This window comes from Tiliqua scincoides, chromosome 15, assembly GCF_035046505.1.
Source record: "Tiliqua scincoides isolate rTilSci1 chromosome 15, rTilSci1.hap2, whole genome shotgun sequence".
Classification (NCBI taxonomy): domain Eukaryota; kingdom Metazoa; phylum Chordata; class Lepidosauria; order Squamata; family Scincidae; genus Tiliqua; species Tiliqua scincoides.
This window is the reverse complement of record NC_089835.1, coordinates 5,365,822-5,380,665: the sequence shown is the minus strand read 5'-3', so window position 1 is coordinate 5,380,665 and position 14,844 is coordinate 5,365,822. Positions and strand designations below refer to the sequence as shown.

Below are 14,844 nucleotides of genomic sequence, written 5' to 3'. Positions count from 1 at the left end.
CAAAGTGGCGGGTGGAAGAACTTGTGGTTTTTGGCTGTCTTTTACCCATGCAGACAAAATTCAGCAGTACCCTTTGTCAGTGTTCCGCCAGGCATCCAGAAAGGTTAGAGCAGGATTCTAGGCTTCTAGTAGGTGAAAAGTGTCCAAAAACACAGGGAAAAATAGGCCAAAAAAATGGGGATTCATCACATGGACCCTTCATTTCCTTCATCCAAGATGTGGGGGTGACTTTCAAGCCCCCCATTTTTTCCTTGGCCGGCTCAGCAGCTTCCAACAGTACAGCACCTTATTTTTTCACGTTTCTACGCTGCTCTTGCTCCAAAGAGCTCAGGGGGCCAGATGAGTTCTGTTCCGTGCAAGTAGGCGAGGCTTGAGAGAGCGCACCTGGCCTGCGGTCACCCAGGAAGCTTCATGGCCGAGCAGGGATTTGAACCTGGACCTTCCAGGTCTAAGTCTAACTGCAGAACCACTGCACCAACCTGGCTGTCAGCGCTCCCCTGATTGCCTGAGTCCCCACCCCCCATACTTGATGACTTGCTTAGTCCTGGGATGTGAGCGACTGAGACCCCGACTGCACTTGCAAGCTGGACTCTTGAGCTCCGTTTGCTTCTTCCTCTCCATGTGTTCAGCACACGCGCAGAAGGGGCGCAGAAGGGACTGCGACTGCTCCACCCTTCAGTGTGGGCAGGCCTCTTTGCCGCCCATCTTGCCCTCGGGCCACTTGGCGCTTTCAGGGGAGAGCAGCTCTCCCAGCCGCACCGCAGTTCTGAGCAAGAACCATTTCCTCCCGCTCTGGGCCCTGACCGCTTCTCCTTTACTTGCAGTCTGCGGTGGCCCAGGTGACGGCCGCCCACGACCGGGCACGCCTGTGGGACTCCAGCCTCCAGCTGGTTGTCCAGCTGCAAGCCCACATGCGGGGTTTCCTCTTCCGGCAGAAGTTTGCTGCCCGCCGGCGCTTTTTCTTGGAGCAAATTCCAGCTGCTGTTAAGATACAGGTAGGCGCCTGTTTCCTCCAGCTCCCCAAATTGCCTTTCCTGAGCTGCCACGTTCCCGGTTCAAATCTTGCCTTTCCCCAAACTCACCAAGTGACCCTGATTATGAAAGCCTCAACCCTCCTCTCTTATGTGAGCACTAACCTTGCAGGAGAACCCCCTGGCATGGAAAGCATCTCAGGTTTTTGGGCCAGGAGAACCCTTACTTGAGGCCCTAGAGACCCACTGCCAGTTGGGCAGACGGTGCTGGGCCAATAGCCAGACTTGGCCCATGGTGGCTGCAGTACAGAAGGCCGCTTGAGCTGCCCTCCCACCCCAGCGCCCCTGCTCTCTCCTCGCAGGCTTGTTGGCGCCGACACCAACAGCGGAGACGCTACCTGGAGAGGCTGCAGTACTTCCGGGAGAACACGGATGCCGTGATCAAGGTAGCATGTGCAGTGCTGTGAGGAGGGGGCAGCTTTTCCACTCCCCCCCCCCCGGAGCTGCAGCAGATGGTGACCTTGTCGTGCCTGCGTGCCACCCTCTGTTCCAGATCCAGGCCTGGCTGCGGATGTGGAGCGCCCGACGGCAGTATCTCAAGAGGCTGCATTTCTTCAGGAAGAACGTGAGGTTTTCTCCACTGACTGAAAGAGACTTCTAGAGCTCCCCTACTGGACCTGGCCCAACGGGAGCGGCACTTAGTTCAGCTTCCCGCAGTGGCCCACCAGCTATCTCTGACAAGCGGGCCCTCAATGCCTCCCCCACTCCCTTCCCTCCGTCGCATGCAGTATCTGAACTGTGAGCTCCGCCTGAGCTCCATCAGAAGAGCCCCGCTGGATCAGGCCAACGGCCCACCTAGTCCAGCTTCCTGCATCTCACAGCGGCCCACCAGATGCCTCGGGGAGCACACAAGACCACGAGATACCTGCATCCTGGTGCCCTCCCTTGCACCTGGCAGTCAGAGGCAGAGGTTGCACATATCCATTGTGGCTTGTAACCTATGGTGGACTTTTGATCCATCAGTCTGTCCAGTCCCCCTTTTAAGGCATCTAGGTCTTCAGGTACCACCACCACATCCTGTGGCAAGGAGTTCCACAGATTAACTACATGCTGAGTGAAGAAATATTTCCTTTGGTCTGTTCTGACTTTCCTGAAACTCAATTTTACTGGGTGTACCCCAGTTCTGGCATTGTGTGAGAGATACAAGACCATATTCTGCACACCCATGTCCCGATCACCTTTGCCACCTGGCCCTGAGGTGTCTCTGAGTGTTTCCTGCCCTCCCAATCGCTTCCCCTCTGTTCTTTTTCTTCGCATGTCTTGGCAGGTTGATGCTGTCATTAAAATCCAGGCGTTTGTACGAGCGAATAAGACCCGAGGGGATTACAGGATGCTGAGTAAGTCCCCGCTCTCTGGGATCTCCACAAGGGGTTGGTGGGCTTGCTGGTGGTCCAGGGCTGTGTGGCTGGGGGGGGGCGGGGAGAGACATCAGCAGCTGGTTAAAATCCCTAAAAAGCAGGGTGGCCAAACTTGCTTAACGCAAGAGCTGCGTACAGTGAGCTTCACCTGTTTGAGAGCTGCAATATTTAAGAAGCATTTAAATCCTTAAGTGCATTAACTTTCCATGAACGTCACGCTTGTTTTAATCCAGTGGGACTCTTGCTTTGTATCCAGTAAACAACCCTGAAGCTTGAATATTTCTTGTTCACCTTTTTATATCCATCATGTTGCAAAAAGGAGCTCAGCCAATACATTTCTGCGTTGCTTGTTAAAGAGCCGCACGTGGCTCGCAAGACCTGGTTTGGCCACCCCTGTTATAGAGGAAGTGGGTCAGGCACGCTATGGTTGTTGCAGCCATCTTCACAAGGCAGGCAAGGGTTCCACCGTGCATGTACAGAGTGTTGCTCCTGACTTAGTCAGGGAACGATGCCAGAGAAGATGGCTGAGCTCCGAAGGTGGCCAAAGAGGAGGATGGGGTGAAATGGGACCCCACTAGACATTTCGTCCATCTGTCCAACCTCCTTTTAAAGGCATCTAGATCTTCAGTTGCCTTTCCCAGGCAAGGAGTTCCACAGGTCTTCTGAAACAGACCTGCTTTTCTCTCCCTCCTGTTAAGTGCACAGCCAGAACCCTCCGCTCCGCATCGTCCGGCGTTTTGCCCACCTGCTCGAGCAGAGTCAACGGGACTACCGGGAGGAGGCGGAGCTGCTGGACCTCCAGGAGAGCGTGGTCAAGGGGATCCGCTCCAACCAGCAGCTGGAGGCTGACCTCAACCTTATGGACATCAAGATTGGGCTGCTGGTCAAGAACAGAATCACCCTGCAGGTGAGGAGGGGGGAGGCCTGCTTGCGGTCAGGGCGGAGGTGATGGTCGGAGCAGCCCCTGACGCTTTCCCCCTCCCGGCTGCGGCAGGAGGTGGTCTCTCACTGCAGGAGGCTGACTAGGAAGAACAAGGAGCAGCTCTCCGACCTGATGGGCCTGGGCCGGCGGCAAGGCCTGAAGGCACTCAGCAAGGAAAAGAGGAGGGCCCTCGAGGCTTATCAGCACCTGTTCTATCAGCTGCAGGTGGGACTTGCTGGGGGGGCAGGCTGCTTGTGGGAGGGGGCAGGACCTCAGTGATGAGGCAGCTGTTCTGCATGCAAGAGGGTCCTGCATTTGGTGAAGCGTTCCAGGCTTGGCTGGCTGGCTATTCCCCTGGAAGCACCTGGTTCCGAGGCCCGCGTTGTCTGTGCCCCCTACAATCCACAGCGGATTTTATGTGCACAAACACATTTCCGATCTGGTCCCAGAGCTCAGCATCCTGACAACCACAGAGCTGTGGCATCCGAGTTTTTGTTTAAAAGCATCCAAGTTTCTAGTCCTTAAGACAGAAGTTCCCAAAGTGTGCCCCTCTCTCCCTCTTCCTGCTTGATGTAAATAATGGCTCTTTGCCCCCCCCCAGAACTCCACCAAACACTCCTCCTCTTTGTAGTGGGATTGAGGGCAACCACATTGCCTCTTAACCCTTTCAGTCGCTGACCACTGTGGTACTGCCCGGGGAGTGCCCTGCTGTGTCACTGTTTGGCAAGTGACCTTCGCTCCAAGCAAAGTCCTGTGGCTAAACCAGTGTCTCCCTCCCTCTTCCCCCCCTTGCCTGCTGCCTTCCAGACCCACCCGGTGTATCTGGCCAGGCTCATCATGCAGATGCCACAGAACAAGTCCACGCGCTTCATGGAGTCCGTGGTCTTTGCTCTCTACAACTATGCCTCAAATGCCCGCGAGGCCTTCCTCCTCCTCCAGATGTTTCGAAGCGCCCTGCAAGAGGAGATTGAGTGAGTCTGCGAGTGCTTAATATATAAGGCACATTGGTATGTGTTGTGCATTTACAGTTGGTGACTTCCAAACCTGCCAAACAGGCTCTCGTGGTTCTTCTCCCAGTTCACTGAATGCAGGTTCCATGCCCCACAGACCAGACCACCGTCTTTCTTCTTTTGGGACTCGGCTGCAGTTGTGACCCCCTAACTCCAGCCTTCTGTGCCCCCACCTTGCAGGTCCAAAGTTGACCAGATCCGGGACATCCTGACGGGAAATCCGATGGTCATCCGCCTGGTTGTGAGCTTTTACCGCAGCCCCCGTGGGCAGAATGCCTTGCGCCAGATCTTGGGGGGTCCTGTCCAGGAGGTTCTGCAGAACAAGACCCTCAGCATCCGTACGGACCCCGTGGAGATCTACAAGGGCTGGATCAACCAGATGGAGTCTCAGAGTGGGCAGAAAAGGTCAGGATGAACAAGGATACTTTTTCTCCCCCCCAGACCCACTTAATGAAAAATGGGGTGGAGGAGGAGATGCTAACTGGCTTCTCAGTTGCTAGTGCTGGCTGGCAACCTTCAGTCTCAGAAGACTATGGTATAAGCCTACAGCACCCAGTACTCCCAGGCGGTCTCCCATCCAAGTACTAACCAGGCCTGACCCTGCTTAGCTTCCCAGATCATGGTATAAGCCTACAGCACCCGGTATTCCCAGGCGGTCTCCCATCCAAGTTCTAACCAGGCCTGACCCTGCTTAGCTTCCGAGATCATGGTATAAGCCTACAGCACCCGGTATTCCCAGGCAGTCTCCCATCCAAGTACTAACCAGGCCTGACCCTGCTTAGCTTCCCAGATCATGGTATAAGCCTACAGCACCCGGTATTCCCAGGCAGTCTCCCATCCAAGTACTAACCAGGCCTGACCCTGCTTAGCTTCCCAGATCAGACGAGATCGGGCATGTGCAGGGTAACTGTTGCTGCTAGTGCTGGTGTTCCAGTTTAAACGTTGTGCATGACTCACTTACAAAAATCTAGGAGTCTTGGAGAGGTGCCCCCACTTCTCCTAAACCTGCGACATGTGCACAGGGGAAGGGGGAGATAAAACCATTAGAACAGAAGAAGAGCTGTGCTAGATCAGGCCCAGGGCTCGTCCAGTCAGCTTCCTGCATCTCACAGTGGTCCACCAGGTGCTCATGGAAGCACACCAGACCACAGGAGACCTGCACCTTGTTGCCACTCCCTTGCAGCCTACCTCTAGGGCCAGGAGGTCGCGTATGCCCATTCTGGCTCTTAACCAGTGATGAACTTTACACCCCTCAATCTGTCCAATCCCCTTTTGAAAGCGTCTTGCCACACCGTCTGGCAAGGAGTTCCAGAGTTCAATGATACGTCTGGGTAAAGAAATATTTACTCGGTGGGAGGAGAACAGGACCTCTTGGCTCTGTTTTCTCTTGGGGGGGGCCTGGTGTTGTGGGGGGGGAGAGTGTGTGGGCATGTGGGTTCACAGCTCCATGGTTCTCTCTTCACAGCAACCTCCCGTATGACGTCAGCCCTGAACAAGCCCTCAGTCACCCAGAGGTGCAGAGGCGCCTGGACATCTCCCTCCGCCACCTCCTGGCCATGGCAGACAAGTTCCTCTTGGCCATCACCTCTTCAGTGGAGCAGATCCCGTATGCATTTTATTTTCTTTGTCCCCTCCCTCCCACCTTTTTAGTGGTGTTTTATGATTCTTGGTGCGGTCGCTGGGAGAGAGGCTGGCCGGCTTCACTTATAGTGAGCGCGCCAGGAATGCCACCGTCTCCCACAGAGAGACACCGAGTGCCACCCAGTACCACGTGGTGTTTTTGAGCCTGTCTCAGGTACGCCACTGCCCCAAGGAAGCTCGCCTGCCTGGGACATCCTCTCAGCACCTGGCAGATCCTCCACTTTTTAATATTTCCCTGGGTCTTTTATAGTCACTGTTGTCTTCGTTTAATTTTGTGAGCCTCTCTGAGAGTCTTGCAACTGGAGGTGGACGTACATTTTTGGGGGAAAGTATGAGTGCACAACCCCTGGCGTGCCCCCCACGAAGGGAGGGCAGTCGCCCCAGGATCTTGTGCCGGCCCTGCCTCCTTGCCTGTGGAACTCTTTGCCACAGGATGTGGTGATGGCATCTGGCCTAAATGCCTTAAAAAGGGAGTTGGACAGATTGATGGAAGACGCAGCCATCACGGGTTATAAGCCATGATGGGTATATGCAACCTTCTGGTTTTAAAAGTAGCTGTCTCTGAATGCCGGGTGCAAAGGAGTGGGAAAGGATGAAGAGGTCTTGGGTGCTGTCTGAGGTATCTGGTTGGGCCACTGTGTGATGCAGGAATCTGGAGTAGGTGGGCCTTTGGCCTGATCCAGTGGGGCTCTTCTGATGTCCTTCGTTCCTGAAGGAGAGACCCTTTTCGTTTCACCACGCACTTTGTCTTTGTGGCTTGCTCACTGTCTCTCCCTCTTGCTAGTTACGGGATGCGGTACATTGCCAGAGTCTTGAAGAGGTCTCTGGCCGAGAAGTTTCCGAAGGCTGCCAAGGAGGAGATCTACAAGGTGTGTGTCACTCAGCGTGGAGCAGTTCGGTTTAGGGGCACAGAAACTGGAATCCTAGTTTGTTTTGTCAGGTTTTTTGTCTGTGTTCGCCTGAGTTATTTCGAGGCAGATTTGGATCCGAGCCTTCTTTGGAGAATCATGAACACGAAGGGGCTTCCTGTTGGTCTTTAGACAGACGGAAATTCAAAGGAAATTTAGGGACATGCAGGGGGGAGTAGAAAGGGAGGGCAGGGATGGAGGGAAGGGAAGGGAATGCTCTGGTGGTGGCTGGGGAGGGTGGCTAGAGCTGTTCTGAGCCCATAGCCAGTGTGGAAGCCCGGGCAACGCTGCTGAGCAAGTCGGTCACTGTTTGGGGCAAGGATGGGTGATGCTGGTTGGGGAGGGGGAGGCGATACCCTGGAAGAGCCACCCTGTTAGTTCTGTGGCTGCAAAACCGGCAAAGAGCCTTTTTTAAACAGGGAAAGCTCATAGGTTTGGGTGGAGGGGAGAGGACCTGGTTTGCACTCAGAAGTCCCCAGGCTCCCCAAGAGACGTTGGGCCCCAGACCTTGAATTGCTGCTGCTGCTGTTAGACAGAGCAGGTGATGCGGTGCTCTGCGGACCGACGGTCTGACTCTGGCACAGGGCAGCTTCAGGTTCTGTTCTGTAAACGTGTTCTGTCCCCGGTTCTAGGTGGTCGGCAACCTTCTCTACTATCGCTTCATGAACCCGGCGGTGGTGGCCCCAGACGGCTTTGACGTCATCGACCTCACGGCTGGAGTTGCCCTCCACCCAGACCACCGGCGCAACCTGGGGTCCATCGCCAAGATCCTGCAGCACGCGGCTGCCAACCAGCCCTTTGAAGGGGAGAAGGGCCACCTGAGGGTGGTGAACCAGTATCTGGAGGAGGCACACCAGAAGTTCAGGTGGGCGTCAAAGAGAACTGCTGGCCTGGGAGGGGGGTGGAGAGTAGCTGTTAGAACAGGCAGAAGAAGGAACAGGAGAGTTAGAAAAGGCAAAAGAAATATTTATTTATCCAGCATGTAACCGGACTGTGGTTCAGTCCTTACTACAGGATGTGGTGACGGCTGCGCTCTCGCTGTACGAAAACATGCGCAGCAAATCCCTGACCAACACCTCTTTTCCCTCCCTTTCAGATCACTCCCAGGGGTGGCTCTGATGAGGCCTGGACCCTTTGCAGGAAAAACCTTGGGGAGTTCCTAGAGCCCCAGTGACTTACTGAGATTCCAGATCACCTGTGGCTATTTGGGGACCTCCGCTAGCCATGGGAAGGCAATCCCTCTGCCCCCATCAAGCCACAAATATCTGGGAAATTTGGGCTTTTGGCTAGTTCTTGAGAAGTTCCTTGCAAGGCTGTATTCAGTGGGGGGCACCCCAAGAGCTGAGCTTCCCAAAAAGCAGGCCTAGCTGGAGTAGCCTTAGATAGGCTTGTTGCTTCATCCCTTTCCACTGTCTTCTCTCTGTACATGGGAGGGGGGGGGTTAACCTGGTTTGCATGTGGAAGGTCCCAGGTTGTTCCTGGCAGGTAGGGCTCTGCAAAAGACCCCTCCCTGCCTAAAACCCTGGAGGGCTGCTGCCAGCTGGTCCTGGCACCCTGGAGACAGGTGGAGCAAATGCCTGACTCAGCAGTTGGTTGCCTCTGTGTTTCCTAGGAAATTCATCAGTGCAGCTTGTTCTGTACCTGAACCGGAAGAGAGGTTTAACGTGGACAAGTATTCTGAGATGGTGACCATCGCCAAGCCCGTGGTATATATAACTGCTGGGGAGCTGATTAACACACACAAGGTGAGGGCATAACAAGTTTGTTCCGAGGCTTTTAAAAAAACCTATAAGAACAGCCGCACTGGATCAGGCCATAGGCCCATCTAGTCCAGCTTCCTGTATCTCACAGCAGCCCACCAAATGCCCCAGGGAGCACACCAGATAACAAGAGACCTCATCCTGGTGCCCTCCCTTGCATCTGGCATTCTGACATAGCCCATTTCTAAAATCAGGAGGTTGCACATACGCATTATATTTTTGCTTTATACAAGGCTGTGTGGGTGGGTGGGTCTGCTGCAAAATGTACATCCAGCCCACAAAGTGTACAATAGTGGGCTGGGTGTACATTGTTTGCAATTTTGCCAAAGGAAAGGTCTGAGACCCTGAGTCTGCTCTGGATTGAAAAAGTAAAATCAAGTTTGTGCTCCTAGTTGTGGAGTCTGAATGAAACGTTTTCCAGCTCAGTTGTCTTCTGTCCTTATCTCCCTCTTGCTAAACAAATTGCACTGTATAACGCAATTGTTTGTGTTGCGTTTTTAATGTTTCTTATACAATTCAGAGGTGCTAATTCCAAGGGTAATCTCCATTTTTTGCATCATCAAAACTTTTTTTAGTTATCCTACACCCCCCTCTCCTGTTACAATGTAATGCATGTTGTCTTTTACAACTGTGTAGACTGTGTAGAATAGTATAAATTGTGACCAAACTCTTGATGCTCTGCCAGAAATAAGCCGCATTTTTGAAATTCTCGCACCAAAATTAATAACGAAATATAAAAATATTCAGATAAATGCGATTGTTCAAATTTTGTAGCACAGTGTTATGCAAAGTTAAAACTGGCATGTGAAAATGAGTCTTGTGTCATCTATCCAGCCACACGATTCCCTGGAAAGACCCCATACTTCTTTGCATCCCAGTCCAGCCCACATGTTTTGGCCCCATCTCTGCCTGGCCTTCCCTAACCCACTGTCTCTGGCAACTTCCACAGCTGCTGTTGGAGCACCGGGTCTCCGTGGCCCCCGACCCTCGAGACCCTTTGCATGAGCTTCTAGAAGACCTTGGAGAGCTGCCCACCCTCCAGTCCCTAGTAGGTAAGGACCATGTGCTTTACAAACAATCGGTTTGAAGAGGTCACCCTAGAACAGTGGTTCCCAAACTGTGAGATGTGGTTCCCTGGGGAGTCATGGAAATCAGCAGGGGGGCTGCGGAATCCCTATGAAAAGCCCCCTGCCCTATACAATGCATAAGATTGTAGCCCTCATGCGAAGCCACAGCCAGTCGTTCAGTAGGTCAAGGGAGCCTATAAAATGATGCATGGGGTGGAGAGAGCGGATAGAGGGAAGTTCTTTTCCCTCTCGTACAACACCAGAACCAGGGGGCAGCCAGTAATAGGAGAGTTGGAATGGACAAAAGGAAATATGTATTTACCCAACTGCAAGAGCTGCCTGGCATTGCAACAGCCCCCCTGCAGTGCTGGGCTCTCGCTCAGTGGAGGCCCTTGGAGCAGAGGCTGAGTGGCCACCTGTCAGGTGCACTGTAGTTGCCTGCCCTGAGCTCAGAGGTTGGACTGCATAACCTCCAAGTTCCCTTCCAAAACTGGCCTTCTGTGATTCTGCTTCTGTTGCTGTGTTCAGCCTGCTGGTCCTGCCTGCACCTGAGCGCTCCGCAGCATTGTTGCAAACGGAATCCTTGAACCAAAACATGGGGTGTGGCACCAGGCAAAATAGCACCCTTATGGGGAGATTTTCTCCCCCACTTGCAGCCGATGACCTGCAGGGACAGTGACCTGGTGGGAGGCGAGATCCTCTCCTTTCCCTGCCACTATCAGCAGGTACGGGAAGACGCTTGGACAAAACAAGGCGAGTCTTTCTCTGGGGGCCATTTTATTACTTGTTCGCACTGGTTTCAGGACTGCAAATCTCTGTGTTTTCCCCCCAGGTGAAAATGAGGGAAACGGAGCCAATGGGAATCCAGAGCAGAGCCTGCTGCGGCTCGGCAGGATGGAGATCTCGCTCACCTTGAGCTGCAAATTTGACACGGTGGAGGCGGATGTCGAGGGGAAGGACGCCAGGAGCTTGTTGCTCAGGTGGGTGGCTGCAGCGCGACGCCAGCAGGTGTGCCCTAAACTGGCAGGATGACAGGCTGACTCACCTCCTTGCTTTCAGAGGTGTGGTGGAAGAAATTGGTGTGCGGAAATGATGTCAGGTGCAGACACTTTCTGCCCCGTCACCCACCAACGGGCTGGCAGCTGGCAGGACATTGTTGCAAATACTGACACCAAAAATGGTATCGTAACTCCTTGGCTGGCAGGGCCCAGATCAGTGATCCATCAAAGGCTTTCGTCTCCCTGCCGGTGCGCCCAGGGGGCTCTGAGTCAGAGCAGGCTGGGGTTCCCCCTTGCTGGCTGGCTGTCCCCTGAAGTCCCTGATTCAGCAACAGACTGCTCCTGGATGTGGAAGATCTGCTCTGGCTCGTAGTCGTTGGTTAGGGAGTGCGAAACTCCTTGCTCTGCACCTGCTGAAAGGGCCCTCTTGTCTGTTTCAAGCACCAAACAGATGCTGGTGGACGTGTTCCAGGCCCAGCCTGGGGATTCCCTCGTGGAGATTCTGCGGACAGAAGCCTCGGAGGGTCAGGTGGGTGAAGCCTTCCCAGCGGCGCCTTTGCAGAAGCTTGTAGGCAGAGCCTGGAAATGGTGCAGAGGTAGCTGCTGCCCAGATTCAGACACTGCCAAGTTATTTCAGCAGAAACTCAAGGGGAAGAAAAGTGAGTTCAGGTGCAATATTGGCACGGTGGGATCTGACATTCAGATGCCTGCTGACCTGATGAGCCGTTTCAAGTGCTATGTGGAAGAACAGCTAACCACGGAGAGCTGTCGTAAGTGAACAAAGTCCACTGCGCATCCTGACTTGTAAACAGAGTTCAGGCACAGACACACTCCCCCCCCCCCCGCCCATCTACTCTGGTCTATTTTTGCCTTCATAGAAGAAGAAAATGAACCTCAATGAATATTTTGCTTTCTTGGCAGTGCAAGTCCTGCTCATGTTTACTCTGAATTCAATGGGGCTTGTTTCTTGTTTCTGGGTTGTTACTTACTCTCTGGTGAGTTTAGGATTACAACCTTGGTTTGTAGTTCTGTGTATGCTTACCTGGGAGTAAACCACAATTAGATATCTCCTCCACACTTCCTGTCTTCAAATTTAGGAAGCAGGAGGAGGAGTAACGAAGGCAGCCACCAGGGAAGGGACGGTGATTGTGTCTGCGCAAGGCCTTGGATGCTGGGAAATCTCGGGGGCAGTCCTGCAAATGGGCGCAGCTCAGATTAGTCTCCTGGGAGAGCTAGCCTTGTACATTAACCATCTCCTTCCCTCTAGGAAGCCCTGCACCAGCACCTCATGAGGAAAAGGGCCGTGTGCAACGCCCAGGCTCCGGAAAAGCTGCGGCCCCGCCGGTCCCTATCTGGCAACAGCCATCTCTCGGTCGAGGAGAAGAAGAGGAAGGTGATTCGGAACCTGCGCCGCCTGGAGAGCCTGGGCCTAGTAGACTCCACCAATCAGTACCAGGACATCATCAATGAGATGGCCAAGGTGTGCTGGGGCGGGGGGGGGGAGGCCTGCAATCTTTCTGCGAGGAGGAGATTTTTCATGCTGTTACACTGCCCTTCGTGTAAAGAGCTCAGGGCAGTGCATGTGGTTCTTGCCCTCCTTTTTGCCCTTACACAACCCTGTGAGATAGGTGAGGTTGAGAGTGATTGGCCCAAGGTCACCCACCCACCACCCGCCTTGCGGTGGGCCAGACAGCTTGTTGGAGCTGACCCTGGGAGTGCACATCACTCGCTCTTCGGAGCTGCAGGTGTGGGGGGGGAGCAGAGGGGCTGGTACTCCAAGGCAAGCTTGAGGATCCCAGCAGCAGCCGAAGATGAGTTGAGGAGCCCCTTCGGGGCTGTGATGTAATAACAGAGCCGGTCTCCTTCCCTTCCCGCAGGACATCCGGAACCAGAGGCAACACCGACAGCGTCGCAGGACGGAGCTGACCCAGCTGCGCCAGACCCTGTTCGGCCTCCACTCCAAGCGGACGTTCTGCGAGGAGCAGGTGGACTTCTACAGCCAGTACATCCAGAGCTCCCTGGACAGCCTGACCGTCAAAAGCAAGTGTGTGGCCAAGTCTGGACTCCGCAGTCCTCTGCGTGTGTGCGTTCGATACGAAGAGAGATTCTCCAAGTTTTAACTGTGACTCTTTCCAGGCCCAGCAAGAAGCAGCCCATGCTGCACTACACTGCGGCCCGCCTCTGCGAGAAGGGAGTCTTGCTGGAAATCGAGGACCTGCCGGCCACCCAGTAAGTCGAGAATAAACACACCCAGACAGTTTCTATTATGAAGCAGGCAGGCCCTTGGTTTTCAGCCTGTCCCCTGCTGCAGGGACATATCCCAGGTCCTGAGTTCTGACGTGTGTTTTTTTCCCCCTCCTTGTCATGTTTAAAACTCTTTCTCCTCCCCTTTCCAGGCTCAAGAATGTGGTCTTTGAGATCGTCCCCTCCGGGGAGGCTGGCAGGTTTCAGGTGAAGGCCAAGTTTCTAGGCATTGACATGGAGACCTTTCCGCTCCATTACCAGGTAAAAAGGGCTGGCCGGGCCTCGTGGGGTGGTTGAAGGCGCAGCGTCTTCTTCAGTGTGCATGGTGGTGTTCAAAGTGAATAGGTCTCTGATGCAAGGAGCTTACAAGCCAAAAATCACGTGGAGGGACCGTGGAAGTGGGGTGAACAAGGGGAAGAATGTGTGGTTATTTCATATACGCACCCATGAGCTGCGATGCGATAAGGGTGGAGGGATGGGTGATCTGGGACGGGGGATCTGTGAAAGAGGTCCATTCAGACATACTGGGCAATAATGGAAGACGGAGCTGAGCTGTAAGACAGAGCAGGAGAACTTGGGGCTGTTGAGGGTTTTTCACCCAGCATGTAATTGAACTGCGGAACTCCTTGCATTGGATGTGATGGCATCTGAAGGCCTAGATGCCTCGAAAGGGGGCTTGGACAGATTGATGGAGGATATGTCTTCTCTCTCTCTCTCCTCCCAGGACCTCCTGCAGCTCCAATACGAAGGTGTGTCTGTCATGAAGATGTTTGACAGGGCAAAGATCAATGTCAACCTTCTGATTTTCCTCCTCAACAAGAAGTTCTTCAAGAAGTAACTAGAGACCCAAGGGAGAAATCCAGAAATCTGACATAGGTGTGATCGCCTCTTTTTCTTGCTGAGGTGGGTCAACTTGTGTCAGGACTGTACCACTTCATACTATAGGGAGGAAGGGACTTGGATGACTGAATTCTCCTCCATTCCCCCCCCCCCAATTAAAAATGTGTACGGTAGAAAGTGAGCATGTTGTGGGGGAGGGAGGTCAAGCTTTCTGACATTTTAGTTTTGAAAAATGGGTTTTTAAAAGAAATGTAGAAGAGGATGTGATCGTGTCGGCTCCTCACCTGTGGTTTAAAGTGGTACAGCCCAGGCACAAGCTCTGAGAATGCAGCTTCTCTCCTCCTGCACTCCAGTTCCTAAACTTCCCACTCCCAGGAAAGAATTTTAAAAGGGCAGAGCCTAGATTGCCCAGGGAGGTGTGTGAGTGGGAAGGGGTGGTTTGTTTTTGGGGTGGCCTCTGCTGCCCCACAGATCCTCATTTGCATCGCACAAATAAGGCTGTAACCCACAAGTGTAAATTGCGTGCCTCCCCGTAGGGTCTTTAATCCTCACTCTGATGCCTCTTGCTTCCTGAGCTATTGGGAGTTTTCCAAGCAACGGATTTGGGCTGGTCCTAATTGGTTTCTGGGCCAGTGGAACTACCTGCCTGGAGAGACACTCAATGAGCTGGTTCCTTCCTGGACAAACTCCTCTTTGGTTCAGGTTAGGGTTAGGGTCTACTTTGCTGCTTCCTCCCTGAATAGCGGCAGTGGGTACGTCTCCCTTCTTTACCAATATATGCATATTTACGTGTTGTGTCTTTCTTTGCATGTACATTTTCCACAAACTAAAACTCCAAGTTGTCAGGGCAACCCCTCAGGTGCCGGGAGACAGGACTTTCAGTTTATTTCCTCACCTGAAGTTCAGGCCTTGGTACTGCCTTGAGAGGGCATTTTTAACAGCCTTTACTGTAGATCAAAGCCAAGATACTTGGGACACTTCAGCTATTTTGCACCTTAACTGCTTGGAAGAGATTGCAAAATATTAGGAACGGTGGGGTCTCGCTTGATCTCTGGGGAAATTCAA

General features: G+C 53.4%; 1 protein-coding gene and 1 pseudogene across 1 annotated transcript in view; one reads left to right on the top strand and one right to left on the bottom strand.

Moving 5' to 3' along the window:
* IQGAP3 (IQ motif containing GTPase activating protein 3) overlaps positions 1 to 13,896 on the top strand; it is a 25,823-nt gene extending 11,927 nt beyond the window's left edge. The window contains exons 19-38 of the mRNA XM_066610151.1: positions 825 to 995; positions 1,334 to 1,417; positions 1,525 to 1,596; positions 2,299 to 2,368; positions 3,088 to 3,296; positions 3,384 to 3,536; positions 4,119 to 4,282; positions 4,502 to 4,726; positions 5,787 to 5,927; positions 6,747 to 6,831; positions 7,503 to 7,735; positions 8,483 to 8,615; positions 9,580 to 9,682; positions 10,530 to 10,677; positions 11,137 to 11,224; positions 11,963 to 12,175; positions 12,573 to 12,751; positions 12,832 to 12,924; positions 13,092 to 13,200; positions 13,664 to 13,896. Coding sequence (XP_066466248.1) covers positions 825 to 995; positions 1,334 to 1,417; positions 1,525 to 1,596; positions 2,299 to 2,368; positions 3,088 to 3,296; positions 3,384 to 3,536; positions 4,119 to 4,282; positions 4,502 to 4,726; positions 5,787 to 5,927; positions 6,747 to 6,831; positions 7,503 to 7,735; positions 8,483 to 8,615; positions 9,580 to 9,682; positions 10,530 to 10,677; positions 11,137 to 11,224; positions 11,963 to 12,175; positions 12,573 to 12,751; positions 12,832 to 12,924; positions 13,092 to 13,200; positions 13,664 to 13,777 — 2,787 coding nt within the window. The 3' untranslated portion in view covers positions 13,778 to 13,896. The remainder of the gene's footprint in view (positions 1 to 824; positions 996 to 1,333; positions 1,418 to 1,524; positions 1,597 to 2,298; positions 2,369 to 3,087; positions 3,297 to 3,383; positions 3,537 to 4,118; positions 4,283 to 4,501; positions 4,727 to 5,786; positions 5,928 to 6,746; positions 6,832 to 7,502; positions 7,736 to 8,482; positions 8,616 to 9,579; positions 9,683 to 10,529; positions 10,678 to 11,136; positions 11,225 to 11,962; positions 12,176 to 12,572; positions 12,752 to 12,831; positions 12,925 to 13,091; positions 13,201 to 13,663) is intronic.
* Positions 5,123 to 5,242, bottom strand: LOC136635312 (5S ribosomal RNA; annotated as a pseudogene).
* Positions 13,897 to 14,844: the final 948 nt, after the last annotated feature.